The sequence below is a fragment of the Urocitellus parryii genome, chromosome 6 (assembly GCF_045843805.1).
Source record: "Urocitellus parryii isolate mUroPar1 chromosome 6, mUroPar1.hap1, whole genome shotgun sequence".
NCBI lineage: Eukaryota > Metazoa > Chordata > Mammalia > Rodentia > Sciuridae > Urocitellus > Urocitellus parryii.
Genome location: NC_135536.1, coordinates 68,529,715 through 68,556,556, shown reverse-complemented (window position 1 = coordinate 68,556,556; position 26,842 = coordinate 68,529,715). Strand labels below are relative to the sequence as shown.

The 26,842-nt window shown below is 36.5% G+C and overlaps 1 protein-coding gene across 2 annotated transcripts in view; it reads right to left on the bottom strand.

The window, feature by feature from the left end:
* Ppp2r5e (protein phosphatase 2 regulatory subunit B'epsilon) overlaps window positions 1-26,842 on the bottom strand; it is a 165,655-nt gene that overhangs the window by 15,288 nt on the left and 123,525 nt on the right. For both annotated transcript variants that reach the window (XM_026385139.2, XM_026385140.2), the window contains exons 6-12: window positions 9,840-9,970; window positions 9,622-9,681; window positions 8,585-8,693; window positions 6,960-7,013; window positions 6,798-6,848; window positions 5,222-5,341; window positions 2,212-2,339 (exon numbers count right to left, since the gene is read on the bottom strand). In XM_026385139.2, coding sequence (XP_026240924.1) covers window positions 2,212-2,339; window positions 5,222-5,341; window positions 6,798-6,848; window positions 6,960-7,013; window positions 8,585-8,693; window positions 9,622-9,681; window positions 9,840-9,970 — 653 coding nt within the window. The remainder of the gene's footprint in view (window positions 1-2,211; window positions 2,340-5,221; window positions 5,342-6,797; window positions 6,849-6,959; window positions 7,014-8,584; window positions 8,694-9,621; window positions 9,682-9,839; window positions 9,971-26,842) is intronic.

Here is a 26,842-nt window from a genome sequence, read left to right as displayed (position 1 = left end):
ACCCAAGGCCACCTGATAACTTTGTTTCACCAAAAGGCAACTTCAGCAGGGAGCAGTGGTGCACACCTGTAATCCCAGCAGTTCGGGAAGCTGAGGCAAGAGGATCACAAGTTCAAAGCCAGCCTCAGCACAAGTTAGGCATTAAGCAACTCAGTGCTGTCTCTGAATAAAATACAAAATAGGGCTGGAAGTCAAGTGACCCTGAGTTCAATCCCCAGTACCCAAAATAAATAAAATACAGCAACTTCACCCTAAAAATAAACACCTATGGTAGGACTAACCTTAGAGATCTGAAGCTACAAAAAATTTTAAAGTATTAATATACATAAAATCAAAATCAGAAGCTGTTCCCATGAAAACAAATCATATACACAGATATACGCAAACATCTATGTATATACGTAACATACACATACATTCATACTCAATGTTCATTTATTTTCCCAGTTGTGATTTGCATCAATAATCCATCTACTCTGCTCAGCTCCTTTGCTGATCCACTACTAACGCTGACAAGACAGATAACTGGCAAGCTGGTGGTGATGGTCATTGTTAGTTATATAACATATAAAACTAAACAGTCAAAATTCTGACCCATCCTTTTTTAACAAAATGCCTTTATTTTTATGTGGTGCTGAGAATCGAACCCGGGTCCCGCACGTGCTAGGCGAGCACTCTACCGCTGAGCCACAATCCCAGCCCATGACCAATTCTTATTAATGGAAGAATAAGCTCTTGGACAATGTGAGAACTGTGTCATGATGGGTTTGACAGCCTCATACTAGAATCTAAATAGCTTTACCCTTCACAAAAATATACAATGTTATTTCCATCTTGCAACAAATGTGCTCTCAATACTACTAAGATGACATTGGTAAAATTAATATATTAAAAAACTGTAAGTCTGATTTTTTTCAAAACATTTATAAGAAAGTAGTTGCTGAGTAGTGTCTGTCCTGTATCCATTAAAAGGAAAATTTTCGGTCATTTCTGTTAAGGTTCCAGATTGACCTTCCTCTCAAGGGGAGTGATGGAGAAGCACCAAATGCTGAGCAGTAACAGACATTCCCAAACACTACTCTCCAGGTCCTCAAGATATAATAAGACTCAACGGTTTACCATTCCTTTATTTTTGCAAGTACTATTTTCAAATTTGGCAAGTTTGAAAATGAAGAAATGTGATATTTTACAATAACATGCAAATTTTTTTTTAAACGCACAAATACATCTATTAATTCTTTAATTCTATATTAAATTTTCCTTCTGTTCTATATAAAATAAGTAAAGCAATTCAAATAGAGAATGCTTTAATGTTCATAGGGCTGGATTAAATTTCTTGAAGATTCTAAAGTCCCCCCCATAGAATATGTCTAATAATTGAGTTGTTTAAAAATAGACCTTGCTATAAAATGCAAATCTACTCAGATGACTTCCCTCTTTGAAACCCTTCAGTATCTCCTTATCAACTACTTAGTTAGGATTCATGTAGGCCTAATTCCTCTTTCTTTCTTTCTTTTTTCCTGGGGGTGGGGTTGGGTACTGGAGATTGAACCCAGGGGTGCTTAACCACTGAGTCACATCCTAGCCCTCTGTATATTTTTATTTTGACACAGGATCTTGCTAAGTTTCTTAGAACCTTACTAAGTAGCTGAGGCTGGCCTTGAACTTGTGATCCTCTGTCTCAGCCTCCTGAGTTACTGGGATTACAGGCGTATGACACCACAGCCTCCACCTAACTCCCCTTTCTAACCTCATCTTCCAGCACCCTGGCCCAAAGACACTGAGCCTTAATCCTCCCAAACTCACAGGTCTCAGAACTTGACAGGTGCTTTTACATCTTTGTGTCTTCTTATGTGATGGATGGGCCCCTGCCTGAAAGGGATTTTCCCATCCCAAATTTTTGGAAGATTTATGGACTGCTACCCATCACCCACTCTGAAATCTCTCAGTTTCAGAGTATCCCAAAAATATATCCCTTCATAGACAGGTCACAAAGACTTACAAGTAAAAACAGTGCCATTTTGTTAAAATATCTATTTACCTCAGAGTCTCCCAACCAGTCCACAAATTCCTAAAAGTAGGAATTTTATCTTTTCATATATCTGTCTTTAGCAACAAGTACATCATTTGGCACACAGTGAGCATTCAAGACATTTTATTATGCAAAAGAGGAAGAAGGAAGGAGGGGGGAGAAAGAAATCAAAAACCTACGGATTCCAATGTTCTTTTGAAATCCTATAAAGACTGGAAAACATGATGGGAAGGATGACATTAGAGTTTTCTTCTATCAAACTCATGATGTATTCATTATTCCAATAATAGAGTGCCCTTTCTGCCACCTTTGGGGAAAAAAAAGATAACGATATAATAAGTTATAATCTTTCCAAATAAAAATATTTTAAAATCATTCAATCAAAAGTAAAAATTAAATGTTAATCACATTTTACATTTTTGTGGATTTAAAATCTCTAAAAGTTGCAAAGTAGTTCATCAATTAAGAGAAGGCAAAAAATACTGTTTTCCCTGTTATTTATATTCTCCTTTAATTTTACCCATCTCATCTGACTCCTCATTTTCCCCTACACAGCTCTCACATTCCAAGTATCTTTACACTACCTTTGCATACTGCACTATTTTCCCATCACTTGACCCCATCTTAGAGATCCCCTTTCCTGGCTCACCTCTCTCGTCCCAAATACTTCAGAGCAACCACATGGCCTAGCATATGGTTGGTATTCAGCAACAGATGCACAGGAAAATCCACAGGTGCCCATCCCTGTAGAGCAACCATGTTCACTAAGCACCTCCTGTAGCCAGACAATGAGCCTGCACTGCAGGTACAATGTACTATATCCTCACCAACATCCAAGAAGTAGGTTTCAAGAGGTTTAGAGAGATCAGGTAATCTATCCAAAATCATACTGCTAGTAAATGCTTAAAGCTGTGGATGCTCAATGCTTAAAGATGGCTGCTTAGTTTCTGGAGGCTGCACCAACATTAGCTTGCTCTCTTAGATTTCTATTCTCTGCCCACCACATTACCAATTTATTCTTATTTGGTCTGTTGGGCCTGAGTTGCGCATCTTAGATTTTATGAATTCATACAGATTAAGAAATTATGTCTTACAAGAGACAAAAATGGTACAAGATGACCCTATCAATAGACGGAAAAATCAGAACCTTTCCATTTGGATTATTTCACTTGGTCCAATAAAATTGCTATGATTCACTAGGTGCTAAACGTTAAGAATACAGAGAAAGCAATCATTATTGAATGTTTACTATATGTCAGTTACTGTGCTAAGTGTTCCACTCCTTTTAAACTTTACAACCAACAGAGTTGGTACCAATATTTCTATTTTGCAGATGAGGAAACTAAGACTTGGAGAAGATAAGCCATTAGCTCAGGGGCACATGGCTAGCAAGTAACAGGATCAGAAGTCTCTGCTCTTAACTTTCTTACTTTGTTATCCCTAAGGTGTTGATAGCCTGGTAGGGGAAGGAGGCATCTATGATCTATCCAATATAAACTGTGACAGAGGCTGTATCAGATACCATTTTTAAAACTATCAGAATAAATAGTCTGCAGTGAATGAATTATCTATCTATATGTACCAAACAAAGGCCATGTGAGGAAAGAGTAAAGAGGCAATGTGCATGCCAGAAAGCAGGACTTCACCAGAAACCAACCATGCTAGCACTCTGATTTCAGCTTTCCAGCCTCCAGAACTATGAGAAAATGAATCTGTGTTTAAGCCACTTAATTGGTGCTATTTTGTTATGGCAGCCTGTGCTACCATAGACATTATCTCTCCTTTCTAAGCTTCTGAGCATCATTTAAACCTCCCCAGTGATACCCATTTAAAAGAAAACCTGGTTCCTTGACCTCTTTTACACCGAACATCCTGATGAAAAGGAAAAAACAAGGTGAATAATCCAGATGTTTGAGCATTACAGGTGCAATATGCAAATCATCTATATACTGTTCTGCAGTTTTCTATTTTTATCCAGATATGTATTATGTCACCTCAATAGTTCATGTAATGGTCTCTACTTGTTTTCTTCCATTTTCTTTGTAGCACAAACATTAGATTCTTATAAGATTGCTGCTTTGACAAAATGATGCATCTCTACGTCAAAAATTAAAACAATAGGGCTGGAGTTGTGGCTCAGTGGTAGAGCACTTGCCTAGCAGGTGTGAGGCACTGGGTTTGATTCCTAGTACCACATAAAAATAAGTAAATAAAATAAAAGCATTGTGTTCATCTACAGCTAAAAAAAAAAAATTAAAACAGCAAGAGCCAACCTCTCTGCCTCTTCTGGATAATGACAACTAAAGGGAAAGTTCCCATCAAATGACTCCATTTGAAATGTGCTTTTGTGCTGCAAACCACAATCTGAACAATCTCTTCAAAGTGACAAGCAGTCAATCCTCTAGGTTTGTGAGATGGATCTTCAGTGAGACTGCCAGGGGATTAAAAAAAAAAAAAACATGTTTTCAACCCTGATTCCCATTTCTTTTCTCCTATGTGGGTTCCATAGCACTGCAGCAAGGGCTCCACCATTGAAAGCGGGTGTCAAGGTCAGCCTCCCCCATGTTCTCCCTGAGTGGCCACAAGGAGGCAGAGCAGGCCATGTGAAGGTCATGGGCTTCAGCAAGAAGCTACAGTTAAGATCAAAATTTAACTCCATGCCCTATTAATTTGGAACTTCGTGCAAAGCATTCTCTGAACCTCATCCAAAAAATGGAAAAGAGCCTCAGAGGATAATAATGTACATAAAGCATCTAGCACAGTATAGAAAGAATGTTAGGGTCATTTTTTTTTCCTCCTAAGTATTATTTAGTCTTCTAATAGATTCAAGAACCCAACTTATCCTGAGATAAGTTATAGTAATTTCCCTGAGATAAGTTATTCCTATCTGTAAATCTGTTTAAACAAACAAACAAAAAACAGAATGCCTTCCTTGCAGGGTATTTAGGAATTCAAGAAGGCACCATTACAGTAGCCAGTAAGCAACAGGTGCTCAAGATAGGGTGGCTGTTAAGAACTGTTATGTGAGAAAATTCAAATAAAAAGCAGCAAATAAAACAACAAACAAAAACTAATAATTTTTTTAAAAGCAGCTGTCATTCATTACATCTCCTTCAAGACAAGTGAAATCAAACCAAAACAATTCATGTTCTACAGGACACTCTTGCTCATGTCCTCTAAACTACCAACCTGGAAATGGGGACTAGATACACACTTGGCAATTTGTTTAAACAAAGGTTCTTGAATTTTAACAAACTGTGAAGGTTCAATCACATCCAAAATTTCTTCCAGCTCCCCAAGGAACATGACCTATAAGCAGAAGCAAAACATAAATGAGAGGCACTTCAATTTAAAAATCAACATGATTGTTGATGATTAATGATAGTTCACCCCACTTTAAGAAAAACATACACATAAAACCAAACAAACATGCATTATCCCATTTTACAAAGAATTCATACCACAGGATATACGTCAAAAGTTCCCTACAACACTGAAAACAGAATCCAACCTAGTTTGAAAAAAGCAGTCTACTCCTACACATGCCAGGGAATAAGGAGCACTCACATACTGCACCTGGCCTCTGGGAAACAGGACTCTCCCAGCAGGCTTTCCTCTCTACTGCTAGCAACCTAGCTATCTCCACCTCTCTTACCCCACCTTTTTTCAAACAATGGGAGGGGGGCCTATGGTATGGACAAGTAGAAATACACAGTGGTACAGGCGGTCATCTGGTCTCTGTGGTCTCTGCTACTGCAGTAAGTACTCCTATAGGATACACCAATTAACAGAATAGAAAAAAGTCATATGAACAACACAAATGAGCAAACTCACCCACATGAAAGGTATCACATAAACTTGCCAACAAACACTGACCCCATTCTATGTACTTGCACACATACACATAAGCTCTTTAGAGAGCACAGTGAATCTCATGGCTTCAGCACTATGTGCCTAGAGACCAGCAATATTAGGTTATAAGATGGAACAGGAATAATAGTTGATTTGGTCAATTATATTAAATATAATGAAAAAAATGATAGAAATAAAAGTTTACCTAAAATTCTCACAAAATATAAACCTAAACAGCTGAACTTGGTTTCTAGACCAGGTTCCACGTAGTTTTAACCTTTCAGCAGAGTGACTAAAGATCTGGGGCAGATTCAGTTAGGCTCACCTCTAAGCTGCATGCTTGAGGATTCACTTCCCAAAACCTCACACTGTGTGTGTTCCTGCTTAGGTCTCAGCAAAGATGCAAATGACTGTAGGTCAGAACCTTCTAGAGCTACTTGTGAATGAAACTAAAGGCTATAATATAATTTAAGATTATATATATTAAGATCCCATCCATACTGTGTTTTAAGAAGCATGTGAGAAGTTTGCTATAGCATCTATAGTGACAGCAAAATCTACATACTACGAAGGGAATGACTAGGAAGGGAACAACAGAATTGACAACTGAACATATAAAATGGGACCTCATCTGGGGTTACCTGAGACTGAGCAACACAGTGGATAAAAGTCTCATGATCAGGAGTTAGGGAGGTGGTTTCTGATCAACTTACCTGTTCTTAGTGTGCTTGAGTGGGCTACTTCCTTCCCCTCTAAGCCTCAATTTCACTATTAATGAAAGGAGATGGACAGTCCTGCCTCATAGAGCTACAAATGAGCTTTGGATGATGTATATTTACATATTTAGCTCAATGCCTGGCACTTGGCAAAGCACTTAGTAAGCTATTGTTACATCTTGACACTAAGCACTTACCTCTTTTTGACTGCATGTTTTAGGCCAAAATTTCATTAATCCCCTAATAACCTAATAAGAAAGAAGAAAAAAACATGTGGCGTTTAATTTTTCCTACTACTTTCAGGAAGTTATTTTTCTTAAAGTTAAGTTCTGAATTGAGAGGAAAAAAACATTACTTACTGGTTCTGTGAGTGAAGGATCTTTCTCCAGAAACTGGACTATACAATATGCCAACTGAAGAAACAAAATATGAAAGACAAAATTGTGAACTCTTATACTAATGGCTCAAAATATAAAGTATTAAAACTTCCTAAAATGTCTCCAGACTCTGGTCTTAACTGGACTATGAACTCATTTTAACTATCATAAAAATAAAATATATCAAGCAAAATATAAAGCTCTTTTTCAAAAAAAGACAAGGTCTGGCTACGCTGTGTTGCCCAGGTTGGTCTTGAATTTCTGGGTTCAAGTGATCCTCCTTCCTCAGTCTTCTGAGTAGGGACTACAGGAGCGCAACATAATACCCAGCTAAAAGCTACTTTTTCTAGCCAAAGACAAACACTAAAAAGGTTCCAAGAGAATTTTTTTTTTTAGACATGAAGCATCTGCAGCTAATGAAAAGCAGAAGTGAAACATTACATTCAGTATATTCTGAAAATATCACATTTACATACTAGTAGGGTTTATCTCATGGGCTTTCTTTCTCTTTTTGCTAACATCAATAGTACTAGGTTTTACTGTGCTTTTCAGAAGAATCCTACAGGGGAGGTAGGCACTTTCTCAAGACCCAGATGGTTGCCTGCAATGGCAAGCACAAACTAACAATTTCACAAAGAGATAAAAGGCTGTACCTGTCACAGTTAAGAACCTAGAGAAATGCAGAGTCCCAATCTGATACTAATATATCTAAGAAAAAAATTCTTTTAAATGATCACAAAATGTGATAGCCCATTACAAAAAATAAATGGCAATATATGTGAAGGGCTTGTTAAGATTCTTAAACAAGAAATCCACCCTCACAAACACCAACATTTTGATAGTATTCTAAATTAGAAATATAATGGATTAATTTTTCCTCAAAACACAGATTTTCACATTTAAAGAGAAACATTATGTACAAAATTGCTACATTTTTATGCAAACTAATAGCATTTCCACTGGAAGGAGAAGGGAATCAGAGGTTTGAAATACTAAAATTAAAAATACCCCTAGATCATCTGCCTTCTAGTGACATGCTGACCATGCAAGGTAGTGTTCACACAGAAACTAGAATGGGGACAAGACGGGATATGCTTTCTAAAGTAATGAAGGTTTAAAAAAAAAAGGAAAAATTTTGGAAACTTGTTTACTTGTGAGAATGTTCATTTCTGTGTGCAAAGTGAAAAAGAAATGGTGAATGAAGTAGAAGAGGGGACAAAAGGGCAACTAATGAACCAATGCAAAGTAAGGTAGAACAAAATATTCAAGAACATTAAAAAAATTATTACACAATGTCCAAAGATCTGAATCTGAAGAGCCCACATACATTCTATTGTAGGCAATATGTTCAATATCTGTGTGAACTTGGGAAAATCATCAAAAAAAAAAAAACCAAGACTGAACACCAGCTGCCCCCACCTTATAAATATTCCCACAGTTCTTCTGTAAACAGAAAAAATAATTTATACATTCTAATTATCATCAGGGAGTATTTTTAAACTTTAATGAGACTTGTTTTTTTTAATAAAGGAAATATCAATATCAAAACCACTGAGTTTGCAAACTTTTTATCTTGCTTCAAAAGTAATTGCACTTTAAAATTCTACCTGGGCGTGGAAGAGTGATAAGCTCCTGACAGTGTGTAAAGGGATCAACACTTTCACCAGAAACTGTTTGTGTTCTGCCTTAAGAGGTAAAGCAAAGCCATTGATAATACTAGGAAAAAGAAAAGAGACACAAGTTAGCAATGTTACCACATAAGACCAAAAGAAACTGTTCTGTGAGCCTGGTTAAGTATTAATCAGTTGTTTGTCCAGAACCATAACCAAAACCAACCAGTGGCATTCAAGACTTTTTAGTTACTTCAAAGAGTTCATTTAAGTAGGAAGGAAGTTTAAGAGAAGTGAATTTGCTTATGATCACCCAACAAAGGCTCCAGTGCTCTTAAAACTAGTCCAATGGTTTCCAAAAGATTTTTATAAAAAGCCCTAACTTTTTCCTTCCTCCTTCTTTATCTTCCCCATATGATGCCTGCTTTGCTAACTTCCTCCTTTAATATATCTCTTTCCTTTTCCAGATATTATTCCTTCTCATTCCTGAAATCTCTGGCCAACCTTGGGAAGTCAATGGGAGAAAATTGGGTGAGTTTCACTTTCTTTTTCTCCTCATATCAAGAGGAAAAACTAAGTTATCCCATTGTCCGGCAACATTAGGCTGTGTCTTTTCAATTTGTTCCACTATGCCAGGCAGCTGTTCCAGAACTACACCTGGGTACATAGTTCCACTGAAAATGGCCAATTTTCCCAATCTATTATAAACTTGCTTTCAACAGATATGGCAAAGGAGGGGTAGCCTAGAAACTATGCTTATAAAATAGAATGTTTTGGTGTGACTGGCCTGACTACAATTATATATTATCTCTATAGTAATAAATGAACTTTTGGCTTTTTCAATCATTCCAGAGGAATGAGCAATGCATAATTATGGAACAAGAGGAAGAGGAAATAGTGTCTTGTAGAGTCAGTTGGGAAACATGCTAGGCACAAATGAGAGAGAACCAGAGTATATACAGTAAGAGACCTAGGCCAGCATTTCTCTGTGCCACCTGAACCCAATCTTCAGAATAATATTCACAAGAGCTTACCTTCCTAATATTTCCAGAAGTTCAGCTACACCATTGAAGTGTTCTGTTTCATAAACAAACCTTAAAACAGAAGAGAGAGGAGAGGGCAGGAAAGGAAGGAGGAAGGGAAAGAAGTGAGTTGGAATAGTCAGTACACTATGTTTAAATATTGGAGGCTTATTTAGTATTTCTATAAAAACATCAACTTTGCATATCCCGATCCCCCACACTCCACTTACCTTAGAAAAATATTGTTAATCTGTTTTCGGATAAATGCTCTAAGACCAAGAAACTTGCCATAAATTCTATGTAGAACTGTTTTTAAGTAGTCTCGTTCCCGAGGGTCTTCACTGTCAAATAGCTCCAAAAGCTGTGGGAAATGAAACACAATACAGCTGTCAAAAGCTGCTTCGGGAAAGATTTTAGGCATATGATCATTCATTATTTAAAATCCCTCCCTTCATTTCTTCCTTCCTCAACAAAAGTATTTACTATCTATTATGCGCCAAGCACTGTGTTAATCCAGGAATATAGTGATAAACAAGTCAGACAAAGGGCTTCTATTGCAGTGAACAGAAACACAATAATAACAATAACATTAATAATAACAGCCAACACACATAGCATTTACTATAATTATCAGGCACTTTTCTAAGCAATCTACACATCTGAATTCTCCCAATGAAGTAGTTTTTATATGTCAGTTTTACAGACAAGAAAACTGAGGTATAGAAAGGTTAAGTAACTTCCCCGTGGTATCAGAGATAATAAGTAGTAGAGTTAGGATCAGAACCCAGTCAAGGCCTGAAGTCCATAACCTCAAAACAGTGTTTATGCTACCTACTAATCTTATGTTCCAAATATACAGTTAGGATAAACTTTCAGCTCTACCAGAACATAAGGTAAAATATCGAAAGTCCCCAGTGAGGGCTGGGGATATAGCTCAGTTGGTAGAATGCTTGCTTTGCAGGCACAAGGCCTTGGGTTCTAATATTTCATTGTGTATATATACCACAATTTCTTTATCCATTCATCTGCTGAAGGGCCCAGTTATTCTTTTAGGAAGAATGCCATTTGGTAAACTGTCTAAAATGCTCTTCAGTTTTTCATATTAAATTTGAGACTGAACTAGATAGTTCAATCCCACAAAGAAAGGGGAAAAAAAGGCCCCAGTGATACTTGTAATATTCTTTTTAGATCTGGGTTCTTGTTACATGAGTATGCTCATTATAAAACCGGTTCATAACCCACTTGAATCAAATGTATGAAATATGATATGTCAAGAACTACGTAATGTTTTGAACAACTAATAATAAAAATTTTAAAAAGAAAAAAACAGTCATCAGAATGAATATTTATTGTTTTAGTATATATGTTATAAGTGAATAACATATTTATGTTCTCAATCCTTTATAATCTTAAGTTAATAATAGAATCCTGATAATATCACATCCACATACTCATAATGAGATCCATGCCTTCAAGACATAGCCCAAAAGAGAAAATGAGCTAAGGCTCAGGTCAAATGACAGTGTACACTACAGATTCAACTCATTAGCTGCCAAATGCTTTGACTTTACAGAAATCGACTAGTTGATCCTGTAATTTATGTGAAAATACCCAGGAGAACCAAAACAATCTTATGAGGGAAACTTTTCAATTTCAAAACTTAGTGTAAAGCTTCCAGTAACTGACAGAGTGTGATACTGTCAGGACAGACAGGCAGATCACAGAATAGAACTGAGGATCCCAAAATAATCCCTCAAATTTACAGTCAAACAATTTTCAGTGAGGATGCCAAGATAACTCAATGCAGAAAGAATAGTCTTTTCAACCAGTGGTGCTGATAACAATTGGATTTCCACACACAAAAGAATAAACCTAGATCCCTACCCCACACCATATAGTCAACTCAAAATGGATAATTAAACCTAAAGATGTGAGTTCAATGCAAAAAATGGAAAAAGGACAGTTTTTGAATAGACAAATCACAAAGAATGTATACAAATGGCTAAAAGACACATGAAACAGTTATATATTTCACTAATCACTACAGAAATGCAAAAGAAGAAGATACTACTTATTTGACAGCTCTAATTAAAAAGGGGGGGTGATAAAGAGTCTTGGCAAACAAAGAAACAATATGTAAGGGATCCAATTTGTTCATAAGAATGTAAAATGGTATTAGGCATTTTGGAAAACAGTGTGACAGTTCCTCAAAATTTCTAGTTGCTATATGATGAAACAACATCACTCCTAGGTGTACAATCAAAAGAACTGAAATCAGATATATTCATACAAAAACTTTGTTCATAGTGCAATATTTGAAACAGTCAAAAGATGAAACAACCCAAATATCCATCAACTGATAAAGAGACAGATAATATGTGATACAATGGAATACTATTCAGTCATAAAAGGAAAAGAAGCAGTGTGTATCATATTATTATTACAACATGGACGAACCTTCCAAACATCATGCTTAGGAAAAGGAGCCAACACAAAAGCCATATCATGTATGATTCCATTTATATGAAATACCCAGAATAGGCAAATCCTAGACAAAGAAGTACAATGGGAAGTGACTACTAATGGGTACAGGTTTGTTTGGGGGATATCTACAATTATATGGTGGTAATAGCTGCACAACTCTGTAAATATACTAAAAACCAATGAACTGTAAACTGTAAAATGGTGACTTTATGTCATGTAAACTATAACTCAATAAGCTGTTTCTTTTTAAAATGACAGTGGGCAAGTCCCTCTGGCTAAAGAACAAAATTAGAAATTGATCTGAGTTTTTAAATACATTCATTACCACTGCTTTAAAAGAAAAGTAATATCTTTTATAGCAAAACATTTCAAGAACATATAGGCAGCACACAAATGAAAGCAGACTAACATCTGTATCAAAAACTATCAAGACATGCATAAGCACAATTCAAGTGGTTAAAATATGAGGCTGAGATTGATAGCAAAAGCATAACTAAGTGGGTGGTAATAAAATGAATGTGCTTCAGTATGATGCTTTTCTTCAAATGAAAAAACTGTGAAAATGATCTTTCAAATATGTCAGGAAGCACAAACTGAAGGGTAGTCTTCCCCAAAATGGGAAGTAAAATGGGACATCATTTTTGGTTCTACGGTGCCATCCATTTGTTTAAAATAAAATGAGTATTTCAGGTAAATATGTATTGGCAGCCAATGGCCAAGGAGCCAGGGATACAATAATGGTTTAGATAGATACAATCTGCTTTTGCAGAGCCTAGTCTAATAAGGGACACAGGTGAATAAATGGCACAAATAGTTCGGTAAGCTGTATAATTGCATAAGAGACCTAACTACTGTATTTGGAAGAAGTGCAGTGACAGGGAAGGCTTCTAGAGGAAATGATATCCAGGCTGACACAAGAGTGGAGTAGGGCAAGAGTGTTTGTATTTATCAATTCTTCACCACTATAATAAAATACTCAACACAGGATACTAAGAGGAAAAGGTTTATTTAGCTCACAGTTTTAGAGGCTAAAAGGCCAAACAGCATAGCACAAGACTCTATGACCAGGGCCACCCCTTGATGGCATCACCTCATGGTATAGATATCAATTATGTGGGAGCAAGTATATGATTAAATCTATAACCAGAGAAGAGGGAGAGACTGGTGTCCCATAATCCCTTCCAAAAGCACACCTCAAATGACTTACAGACATTCTACTAGGCTACACCCAGGGAACCAAGCCTTGAAGGGCACACAAAACTATAGCAATGTTCATGAAAGATTCAATAGTACACACCCTCACCAGCAACCTATCTGAATAGAAGATGCTGTTAATAACACCTGTCATCTTTCTGACCCCTTAGTAGTGTTCTTTCCACATGCCAGGGATGGTTCTTGTTGCTGGGCACACACAAAGTGTTGAACGAACTTGGAGCTCACTATGAGAGGCAATGAGCAAGTTAAAACATTTCATGTACAAAAGAGAGGCCTAGAATCCCACAGCCTCCCCACCCAACCCTTACTCCAAAAAAAAAAAAAAAAAAAACCCAGAAGACCCAGATGGACTCAGTATATCTTTATGAACTTGCTCAAATTGACAAAAGGTATCTGACTCACCCCGTTTCATTCCTTATTAATAGAAATGATTAACTTTTCAAGTTCTATTTTTTCATTTGGTTTCTGTTTTTAAGTGTTGCAAAAGGGCTTAATGACTAATTTGCAGCCAACATAAGAGAAGGTTTGAGGGGGTGTAATCTTAGTAAAACTTGAATCAACTATGCTTATGAAGTTAATCTTAAGAGTTTAATAAACATATCATTAAATAAAAATTATTAAGTTCTTGTAATGGTTAGGACTTTAACCTCATCACTGAATTAGTCCATTATGGATTCAGAGCTGAATGGACAACTGAGAGAGGATGGAAACAGGAGGAGGTGGAACCTAGGTTCAAGGGAGTTAGTTCTGGGGGTGTGTCCTAATGGTCCCTGGTTGCTGGCTTGTGCTCTCACTCAAGCTCTTAAGCATTCTCATGCTCTCTCACCTTCCCAGCAGACATGAAGGAAGCAGCTCTGTTCTGCTACATGTTCCCCATCATAATGTTGTGCCACAAAATAGGTCCACAGTGACAAAAAGCTAAGACAGTTCTCAAAGTATCAGGTCTCAAATTAGTTATTTACAAGGCACAAATATTAATTGTATCCTGTTCTATGAGAAAGGAAGATGAACTACAATATTAAACTACTTTTCTCGTGCTCTATAGAACATAATTTTGATGATTTTATGATGTATAAGACAAAAGAGAAAGTATAATAAGCATAGATACAAAAGTGGGTTTCTGTAATAAAACACAAATGTAACAGAAAAACCAATAAGAAATATTAACTTGACATTTATAAATGCCTAGGTGAACCGTGCCATCCACAATATAACAGGTAATTTGTTGTCAAAAGAAGAACAAGAGTTCCAAGGTGATTAAAGAGCAAAGACAGAGCTGTCAACATACTGACTTCAAAATTAAAAAGAAAAAAAGCACCTTTCCTGAAGCTAACAAGGATGAATTGCATAGTGTTTTAGCCAAAGAATCCTTATTTGAATGTCATAATAAACCTATAGTGAAATGAGGAGAACCATGCCTTTCAGTTAGACATGGGGAACTGAAACTTTCCTCATAAAACCTCCCTGAAATGACACTGAAAGAAAAACAATGGAATAAACCCAAAGAGCAGAGAAGACCAGAGGACAGCAGATCAGACATGCTTGCAGATTTTTCACAGATTGGAAGTCGATGACAAGAGGTAACCATCTTAGGATTTCTGTCACACCATCCTGCTAAGTGTTTTTCCATTTTGTAGAAAGGGAGGAAAGCTAACAATGAGCATGCCAATTTACACCAGAGATTCTTAAAGGCTTAAGAATTGAAGGCGGGGCTGGGGATGTGGCTCAAGCGGTAGCATGCTCGCCTGGCATGCGTGCGGCCTGGGTTCGATCCTCAGCACCACATACAAACAAAGATGTTGTGTCTGCCGATAACTAAAAAATAAATATTAAAATTCTCTCTCTCTCTCTCTCTAAAAAAAAAAAAAAGAATTGAAGGCATGCAGATATATTTGACAATCAGTATATGAGAAATATAAAAACAGGAGGACTGGTTGAAAGTCTGTAGAAGGAGACACGAGCCCCCTGGATCCCTGTCCCATGCAGCATTATAAAGACCTCCATTTAAGTCTAGAAAGAATAAATGACCAAGTATCTACTCTTGGAGCTTCACACACTGCTAATGAAGCATTTACTGAAAATAACAAGATTAAATAAAACCCTGCATACTTAAGAGTAAGATCTTTTCCATCCTTCCCTAATTAGGCTCTCAATTTTGGATAACGCAAGAAATCAAAAGATCTCTTTTGGGGGAAACTAATAGCCTGAAGAGGAAAGACCTTCAGATAAACCAACATCTGAAGGGTTCTCAGTAAAAAAGGTAAGATCCTTGCCAAATTATCCCATTGAAAGTCACCAGCTGCTAAGTGTCACACAAATATATACACCTGTGGGCACATGCATGCTTGCGTACACACATACACAGGTTCCAATTAACTTTTTGATGAAATAATATGTAATGATGACTACAAGATCAAGAATCACCAAATATGATATGTCAAGAGCTTTGTAATGTTGTGAACAACCAATAAAAATTAAAAAAAGAAAAAAAAAAAGAATCACCAGAATTATAACATAAAAGACCAGAAAAAAAAATTTAGGGAACTCAAGAGGAAACAGACACCATGCAAGGAGTAGAAAAAAACTGCAAAAAGGAACCTCTAACAGTATCAGAGACAAAACAAATACATTGGATCCCAGAAACAAAAACAGTGCTATTACAGATAAACATTCAGAAAATTGAAAAGAGCTTTTAGAAATTGAAAATATAATGTGAATAAAAATTTCAGGACTAGAATATTAAAATTAGCAAATCTACCCCCTCAGAAGTAAAACCAAAGAAATAGCATACAAAAGGAAAAAAGGATAAAAAAAAAATCAAAGGGTTGATCCAGAAATTCTGATACATTAGTAAAAAGTTATCCAGAGAATCACAGGGACAGAAAACAGAAAAGAAAATTATCTGAGGAAGACATCAATTCAACGCAATTTTCCAAGGGGGAAAAAAAAAGACGTATAGACATAGCTCATTGGATGCTATACACAATGAATAAATTCCCACACTAAGGAATGTCACTTTGAAGTCTGTGGACTTGGGAACAAAGGGAAGATCTCAAAAGGTTACAGAGAAAACTGATCATTGTAAAGGATAACGGATTCTGCTGGCCCACACCTTCTTGATTCAAAAATGGAAGCTAAAAGTCAATGGAACAATTCTGTAGTAGATGAATAGAATGATATAAATTTATACCTACCCAAAATGTTAATCAAGTATGTGGGCAGAATAAAGTTGTTTTCATACAAGCACTCCGTGAAAATTAACATCTCATTCATGCTTTCTTAGGAATTATCTAGAAAGAGAAAAAGTTAAGAAAGAAAGGCATGGCCCAGAAGAGTGGCAAAGGAAGTCTCAGGATGACCACAATGGATACAGCCTAGGGGGATGCCACCAGTACAATTAGAGCAGGATGAACAGAGCTTCCAGGAGGAGGCCTCCAAGGGAAAAGAAGGATGGGGGGAGAGCTGATACATTAGCTGATGTATATGCCACACTGAGAAGAGCTATCTGGCCATCTCAGAGAACTAGGGGATAAATTAGTGACCAACACATAGGAAAGCAAGCAAATATGTGGCTGATAGGTGGTAATGTGGGCAGTGGGAACTTGAGGTTATGGGATGTTCCATGGACTGGACTCACATGCTGAGCCCACATCCTTTCTTTTGAAAGGCAATTTGCCTGAGGCTGCTCTAGCCCTCTCTGAGAATACTACTCTAAGAACTTCCCCCTGATAAGCAGGATACAGTCTGCCCTTGAAGGGAGACTTTTATGCCCTTTACACAGACCAGAATCCAAATGCAGGGAAACAGGATAACTAGAAGCAAAGCTCCCCAACCATAAAATCTCTAAGACTAAGTTTCAATTAGAATTGAATATTTAACATGTTATTATAATAGTAAAATCTCCCTACACAGGGTAAACCATGCACAGTGGATACTTGAATGTCTGATGTGATCCTGCTGTCAGAAGTCAAGAGATGTCCTGGGTGAGATTCTTTGGAAACTTCTCTAAAACCCCCAATAAAACAGGAGGGCAGGAAGGGAGTGCTGTCCCTGTTCTCTCTGAGGGGACCCACTTTCTCTCTTTCTCCCTTGAGAATATTCTCTCTTTTTTCTTTTCCTATCCTTTCTAATAAATTCATGCCTGCTACCCTGAGTTATTTATCTGAAATCATTCTGGTGTGATCACAAAGAACCAGTGTCTAAGGACCTTTGCAGCTCTATGGTCTTTTCAGCTCTGAATATGGTCTTGCTCTGCAATAAGGCAACTATTAGTTCCAGGGTTTTGTTTTGTTTTGTTTTGTTTTGTGGGAAGGGGAGGAGGGGGGAGTGGAGGGGAGGGGAGGGGAGAGATGTGCTTTGAGTATGAACAACATGTATACAATCATGCTAAAGTAAACACAATACTTTGATTTAGTTGAAATTTGTGATGTAACTGTAAAAAAAGACTTAAGACTCTTCATTTTTGCCTACAAATGTCCAATGGATGGATAAAAGCAGGGGCTGGGGTTGTGGCTCAGCGGTAGAGCGCTTGCCTAGTACGCATAAGGCACTGGGTTTGATCCTCAGCACCACAAAAATAAAATAAAATAAAGGTTATTGTGTCCACCTACAAACAATTAAAAAAAAAAAAAGCAGGACTAAAGACTTGGCATCTCAGGCAGGGGTTGTGGCTCAGTGGCGGAGCACCTGCCTTGCAAATGTGAGGCTCTGGGTTTGATCCTCGGTACCACATAAAATAAATAAATAAAGCTACTGTATTCCTAAAATATTTTTAAAAAATAGACTTGACGATTTTGCCTCCATTTTTGCATCTGTCTCCTTCAGTCTGCATTTCCTTGGATTCTAGGAATAATATCTGATTCTATAAAGATCTTATTAAGTGGAAGCTACCCTCCAGGCAGCCTCAGAGAAGAGGCCCCCACCTGGCCAATCCTGAGATGATGGACAGATCAAACCTGATCAAGATCACCTGCTTTGGCAGCTGTGAAAAGCCTCCAGGTGTAAACCGTCTTAACCCTTGCCCACATATCCCTTTCCTAAAGCCTCAGGGTCATTGTCAGTCCCTTAAAGACAAGGGTCCCTTGTCTTCCCAGCATAGCTACACTGATTAATACTACCTTTTCTGTTTGGTTTTTGGAACTAGTGGCCAGACCTGATTTATTGGATCCCCAGAGTCAGGTCTCCACCCAGGACTGTGGAAGCACAACTACACTGGACGTGGAGGGGGAAAATACAGAGAAAAATATATAATAATTTCTAATATTATATATTTCTTATATTGCTGTTTCTTGATTTTTCATTTTAGATTTTATCTGTCAACTACAGATAAAATCTAAAATGAAAAATCAAGAAACAGCAATATAAGCATAGTATTTAGAAATATGGAGTTAATAAATCAAATAAATCTATAGACTAGAATCCAGAAGATTTAATGTCTGAAAGACTTTCCAGGGAATGGGAGGGATGAGGCAGAGGATTGTTACTTTTCTTTATAAACTATACATTTGAATTTCAAAGTAGATATTACTCTTTAATAAAAAAATATTTTTAAAAGTCACTGATGGGCTGGGGATGTGGCTCAACTGGTAGCGCGCTCGCCTGGAGTGCGTGCGGCCCGGGTTCGATCCTCAGCACCACATACCAACAAAGATATTGTGTCCGCCGAGAACTAAAAAATAAATATTAAAAATAAAATTGTCTTCTCTCTCTCTCTCTATCTTTAAAAAAAAAAAAAAGTCACTGAGAGCAAAAGATTTCAAGTAAAACATCAGGCCGCCTTCTACTACAATAGAGCAGTAATTGCCCTGCTTCATATAATGTAAGATTTTAAAGAACAACAGAAATCTTTAATAATCATTAAAATTGGTATTCTAAATGTTTTCATCCAAACCGACAAAGAACACTAAAATTAGACCTCCACATTTCTGGCTTTGTCAGCAATATTAACTTATTCTAACACCTAAAAACTAAGAACAGCCCAGAATCAAGAAACAAGAGTCAATGGGAGCCCAACTCCAATGAATCAAGAGTCAAGGAAACCCCTATAAAAAATGAAGGGCAACCAATGAGAAAGTATAGTGAGGACAAGGATCAAAAGGTTCTACCAATTTTGATGTCAAGACCCCTATGGAAATGAAGTATAAAATTTTCAAAGATGAAAGACATACAAACATGAACAACTCTACCAAGTCACTCTGTTCTCCTAATTTCAGGAATTCTTTCAAAACAGTAGGTAAGTCTATCCTCCCTCTCTTTCTTAAGTATTCAAGCTGATATAAGAATGCCTTGTGATTTAAAATTTTAGGACAATGTGAACAGCATTTGAAAAAGAGCTGTTGTACTAAATGATGCACTAGTGAGATGCAGACAGAGATCAGCTACAAAGTTCATGGGGCACAGGGTAAAATGAACACACAGTATTAATAATTTCAAAACAACCACAGCAGAGCATTAAACCAAGCACAAGTCTCTTCCACTCAGAGTACTGACACAACTGCATATATTGTGTGACCATGAAGCTATATCTGGATGCAGGAGCCAGAGCAGCAACTCCCTTTTTAAGGTTTTGAAGTCAAATATTGGACAGGACAGGATCAGACAACTTACTGTTAACCGCTACTGGCTATCTGATAAAATTTCAGGCATAAATAAATTTCACTAAAGTTTGATTTGCTATATGATCTGAGAGAGTAATGTAAACATTTTGACATATTCGAGGAACTTGTTTGGAAAAATAACTTTTATTGGAGCTAAAACTCAAGGCTTTGTAGAATTTATTTCAGTTCAGAACTTTAATTTTTTTATATTTATTTCATTTTTTTATTGTTATGTGGTGCTGAGGATCGAATTCAGGGCCTCGCACATGCTAAGCCAGAGCTCTACCACTGAGCCACAACCCCAGCCCAAGAACTTTAAATTTTTTAACAGCTTGATTTGTGTCATGTCCAATTTGTCTTGAATTTTTACAAAAACAATAACAAAAGGTCATCTTTAAGGACAGGTTGGATTATTTGCATAATGTGCATGATAATTACAGCACCTTTCAGCTAAATATAACTGTAAATGTGAAATACAAATTACTAAACAGCAATCTCCAGCAGTACATATGTTTATGGGGATACTTGAATTGTATGTCTCTTAGCAACCACTGTTTTTCAGATTTGCAAAGTGGTTGAAAGCAATCTTTAGAAATATGCTGCTAAAACTCTGACCATAATAATTCACCCAATGAAATAATTCAAGGTTTGGCAATTTATTTGTTTCTAAAGGAAAAGTAGGGAGAAACTTAAAGAAACCCAACCCTTCTAACACAGATGAAAATAATCTCTATTGAGAACAGACAAAATTGATCCATACCCTAGAGTAGTCTACAACTTGAACTTCTAGCTCAGAAGGCAGTTCACCAAGTTATGTAAGTCTAAAATCAACATTATCATAGACACAAGGGCACTATTCAAAGAATTGATTATCTGAAAAGTGTCTGACAGCTTTCTTATGTAAAGCCTTAGATGAGTGCATAAAAAAATGGTAAAGGTTATGTAAATCTAGATTTAATAAAAATCACAAAGAAATTCCAGTAGGCAAGACATAAAAACCAATGAAACCCTTCATATAAGGACATTCAAAACCCTTGTATGGAAAAAAAAAAAAAAAAAAACCAGCTGTTTTGTCTGGCTCATACACAATCTAGATTTCCAGCTTCTCCTGAAAAACCTGAAGATCCAGAAACACTTGGCTGGTTAGTGGGAATGGCGGCCAGCAGTAGAGCCCACTCTCTCCAATTACTAGTTTCTAGCATTCCATTTGATCATACCAAGACTACTCATTATATATCACTTGTCTGTCCTCTGGCTTTCACATATTATAATTTACATGCTCCTGGCATCAATTAACATTCATTTCCAATATCAATTGGAAGAAACTGATTGGCAACAATGAATAGTAAAAATCCAGGGATATGAGAGACCATACATAACACATGAAAGGTCCTGACAGCCCAAGAAGAACCATATAAATAGAGTGCCAAAGGGTACCAATGATTTTTAGGATAAGAGTCAGATATCAAATAATTCATAACACACATGGTAAGACATGATAGAAAACATTGTTTGGCTTCAGACTGAAGCTATTTAAGAAAACACAGCTAAAGCAGGTTCTCAAAACAAGAACAGATCTTAATAAAAATACTAGTAACAGAACAGCACAACATTTACTGACCACTTACCTGTATCAGTAACTATTTTAAGTGTTAATATGATATTCACTCTACATCTCTACAACTTTATGATCTAATAACCATATTAAGAATATTTTGCATCTACTTTCCAGATAAGGAAACTGAGACACAAAGAAGTTATATAACTTGCCCAAGGTCACACAATGAAAAATGTCAGATTCTGAGTTCAAGCCAACCTCTACACTTAACTGCCAATCTATACTGCTTCCTGATGGGAAAGAATAATTCAAAGTATTGAAAAGACTCTTGAGACAACACAGGAAGCTTTCTTGTGAGCTTCAGATTTTAAAAGAACATATTCAAATGCCAAAAGGAAGGAATAAAATGAATATTGAACATAAAAGAATGGTTCACATGGTCCTACCAAAAAAAAAAAAAAGGCTTATAAAAGCTAATGCACAAATTCATGCTCAGGTTTATGAAAACTGAAAAAAAATAAAAGAAGAATGTACTTGAAATTGAAATATGTTTACAATTCTTATCGATTATAATATATATGTTCATTATTTTTTAGTTACAAGTATATATGTGTGTATGTATATGAAATAGAAAGTGACAATCACACATAATTAGGCCCTTCCAGACAATTAACAATCTTGTTTATCTCCTTCCAAAATCATAATGCATACTGCTATGATCTGCATGAATCCCCCAAAATTCACCTTGTGGAAACTCAATTCCCAATGCAAAATTATTAGGTGAATTCTTTTGGGAAGTGTTTAGGTCATAAGGGTTCCACCCTCAGGAATGGATTGATGCCTCTCTAAAGTGACTGCACAAACAGGTTAACTCTCTAGTCTTTCTGTCTTCTGCCATCTAAGGACACAGTAAGACCCTCACCTGATGCTAACACCCTGACCTTGGACTTCCTAGTTTCTAAAACTATGAGAAACAAATTTCTGTTCTTCATAAATCATCCAACTCAGGTACAGCAGTCCCCCGTTAAGCGGCTTTTCATTTCAGTTACCCATATACAATCCTGATCTAAAAATATTAAATGGAATTCCAAAAACAATTAGTTTTAAATTGCATGCCATTCCAAACAGCATATGAAAAACCTCAACGTCCCACTTCATCCTGCCTGAATGTGAATCATCTTTTGTCCAACATATCCACACTGTAGAGGATACCCACTCATTAATCACTTAGTAGCCGTCTGGGTTATCAGATTAACTGTCTTTGCAATGCATTGTTTGTGTATAAAGTTCAGTACTATCTGCAGTTTCAGGCATCCACTGGGGACTCTTGGAACACATCTTTCATGGATAAGGGGGGAACCAACATGTTCCGTTGTTGTAGTACAAACAGACTAAGACAAAAATTACAAACATTCCTTTTCCCTAAAATAACAGATGAAGGCTCAAAACCATCATGTTCTATAGCATGCATGCTTAACTTAAAAAACAAGCCTGTGAATTCTAGATAGGGAAGAGGGGTGGGAGGGAAAGGGAGGGGGCAGGGGATTAGCAAGATGGTGGAATGTGATGGACATCATTATCCAAAGTACATGTAGGAAGACTTGAATTGGGTGTCAACATACTTTATATACAAAAAGAGATACAAAAATTGTGGCATATATGTGTATTAAGAATTGTAATGCAAAAAAAAAGAAGAAGAACAGTGCTACCTTAGATTAGGTAGAGAGAAGTGAAAGGAGAGGATGTGGGGATAAGAAACATAGTAGAATGAAACAGACATTATTACTATATATTTCACTGTGTGAATGTCCAGTTTTTTCAATTAACTCCTGCTGAGGAATTATTGGTTCCAATTTTATAATAATTATTAAAAACAATACATTCAGTATATTTATGTTTATTTTTGTACATACAACTGAATACTTCTCATGGACTTGCTGGGTCAAAATTTAATTTTGACAGAATACTACCAGGTTTCCTCTTCAGAACTTATAGCAATTTGCTGCCTATATAACATCTATTATTTATTAGTACATCTTCTTATGGGTTTTAGAGCATACTCAAAAGAGCCTTCTTCCACCCAAGCTTCTATTATGCTCCATTTTTCTGTTCAAAAACCACAGTTTTAATTAAGTGACTTCATAGTATGTTTTATTTATTTTTTGTAGTGCTGAGAAATGAATTATTTTATTGTCTAATAGGTAAAGTATCCTATCATCAATCATCTTTCTCAAAAATTTATTTCATGAACTCTAAAAATTTCAAATAAAAAAGCTACTGGAATTTTAATTAGAACTGCACTAAATATATAATTAACTTGGAGATTATATGGACAACTTTATGATGGCAAGTTTTCCCATCTAGAAATATGTTACATTTGTGCATTTATTTAAGCATGTTTTGCAAAAGTTTAGTGTAAGTTTTGTATGGATTTTTTAATTTTGTTTCAAGGCTGGGGATGTAGCTTAGTGGTGAAGCACATGCTTAGCATACCCAAGGACACAGGTTCAATCCTTGGCACCAAAAAAGAAAAAAAAGGTTTCAAAAAGTGAAGATTTTTAAATTAATATTGGCAAGAAAAATAAGATATTCTGTCAATGTGGATAGATAATATGACAAGTATGAAAATAACTAATATTTAATGAGTAACTACTATGTCCATACAGGATACCAAGTCATCTCATTTTATTTTATTTGTGACTTATAACAGAGGTGACTCTTACCGCCATTTTATAAAAGGATACAGTAGGTCTCAAGAATAGTCATCAACAATCTGCCCAAGATTTTTACTCTATTTAAGACTAAAGGTAGGGATCCCATTTTTGTAACCACACTGCCAAGTGAACTAAGAAGACTTAATAGTTGTCAACTTTGAAGTGCCTCCTATATTATTATTATTTTTTTCCTGCCACCTCCACGTCACAAATGAGGAAACTCAGGTTTAGTAATCAAGTGTACATACTTGAAAGTCTTGCTGCAAGTAGATATTAAAGGGGGGGGGGTTAAACATACCCTCTTTTTTAAAAAAAATTTAGTTGTATATGGACATAATACTTTTATTTATTTTTATGTGGGGCTGAGGATTGAACCCCGTGCCTCACACATACTAGGCAAGCACTCTACCACTGAGCCAAATCCCCAGCTCCTAAATGCAGTTTCTTCTGTCCCCACAGTTCACAGTCTTACCTCCTAAAGTATACTTTATAGTACATAGGGAATTCAAGATCAAACCCAGAGCTTCCTAATTTTCCACTACATCATGACAAAATAGCTAAATTCTTATTTTAACTTTTGTATTCAATGACAGGTGGGGTAAGAGTCAGGAAAAAAACAAACAATATATCAAGATGCTACATAAAATAAGTTTAAATCTCATGGCTGGATTATATTAGTAAAGAAGTTTTAAATTTAAATCACCAAACTCCTTTAGAGATTGTTGAGGATCTACAGAATATAAGAAATCTGCCCAAGAAAAGAAAAAGTTAAATGTCATCTGGATTTGCCCCCCCCCCAAAATAATATAAAATAAAATAAATAAATACTATGAGTGTTTCTATGTCAGGAGTGAACCAGGTACAAAACATACTAGGACCAAGTGGCATGGGAGAAACAAGCAAGGAAAAAGTGAGGGCATAAAAAGAGACCTGAACTGGGAACACAGAAGTGGGCAGGAGTAGCCAATATACAGGCAATAATATAGAGGAAGGAAGGGATGTGGGCAAGATGGGGGTAAAAGAATGAAATGTCAGCAATAACCTCTCAAGCTCCAAGATCCCAGCAGGACCCAAGTCAGGACCAAACCATATAGGAAGGGAGCTCAGAACCATATAGGGAATTGAGGCTTCACTTTAAGAAGGTGTTTGGATTCCAGGTTTAGTTGTCAGCAGACTAAAGGGTAAAGAAAGGAAGTGGAAGGAAAATAAAGAAGGCAAAGGTTGGAAAAAATGAAGAAGGCACTGAAACACTAAAGTATATAAATGGTATTTGTACTTCATTTCTTCTCTCTGACAAAACTCTGGGATAGATAGACAGACAATTCCATGGTTTGCAAGTACTTAGTGCATGAATAAATAGCAGTAGCTCTAGGAGTTCACATCATAGCAGATGAATGGCATTCCTTTTTATGATAAAGTCATAAATGAGGGGGAACACTACAAACAACAACTCCTGGCTTTTACCATAGCATCTAACAAAATGCTCTCCTTATGATCAAAACTAAGTACCACAGGAAAAATGATAACATACTGAAGTAAATTTCTAACTACTTTAAGAATTCAAAGATTACTGATTAGTGAATCTATGTTAAAGTAAGGGCATTTCTAAAGACAAGTCCAAAGCTTCTATAAGCCTTGGGTAGTTTAACAATTTTAATCTATGACTTAGATGAGGCCAAAGGTTAGCATATTTAAAGAAGATGTTGTAAAGATACAAAGAAGACTAAATAAAGTGAATGACAAAATAAAGATACAGAAAGACCTCCAAAGACTAGAAAGAAATCATATACCATGGAAATATGTCTTGTCCTATACTTAGATTTAAAAAAAAAAAAAGTTGAATAACAAGAAAATAGTTTTACAGCAAAGGTCAATTATAAGTCAGTTAGGACCACAAGTTTAACATAAGTTGGCAAAGTCATGCAAAGCAAGAAATGCTAATGGAAAGTCTCATAAACTCAAAGCCAGCCTCAGCAATTTAGCAAGGCCCTGTCTCTAAATAAAATATTTTTAAAAGGGATGGGGATGTGGCTCAATGGTTAAGTCCCTGGTTTAAAAAAAAGAAAAAGAAAGAAAGAAAGGGAGGGAGGGAGGAAACTGAGTCCAGACAAGCAGACAAGGGAATGGGAAACCTAGATCTAAGCTGTCCTGGCATGACCAGGTTCCATTCATTGTGTTCAAAGGTACATGTCATGAATGAAGACAAATGGACATCCAGATGTTATAGACTTCAAAATCTGACAAATGAAAAAAGGTTGAAAGAACTAAGCACTTAGTCACATACTGGCAATCAATGATAGAGAACACATATTGACAATCAATGGGCCAGATCCAAAGCCTTCCATGTTAAGTTGTGAGCCATGACTCATTAATGCTGTGCCAAAATACTCAAATGTCCAATGATCTGCCTAGAATGAGTAAACAGATGCTAATGAGTTATCCTGACCACTCTTCCCCTGCAAGACACCAAAGCTCCTTTTTAGTTCTGAGCTGAGATCTGAACTTAGGGTTTAACTCTACGGAGCCACATACCCAGGGCATACAGAGGCCTTCATGGCTCTAGGCTCTCTGGCATTCTGATAGAATGAACCCTGTGACTGACTCTGCTATGTTCTGAGTGTCAAAAGCAGTCAAAATATCAGCTATGGCTCACCTGTCTATCCTTA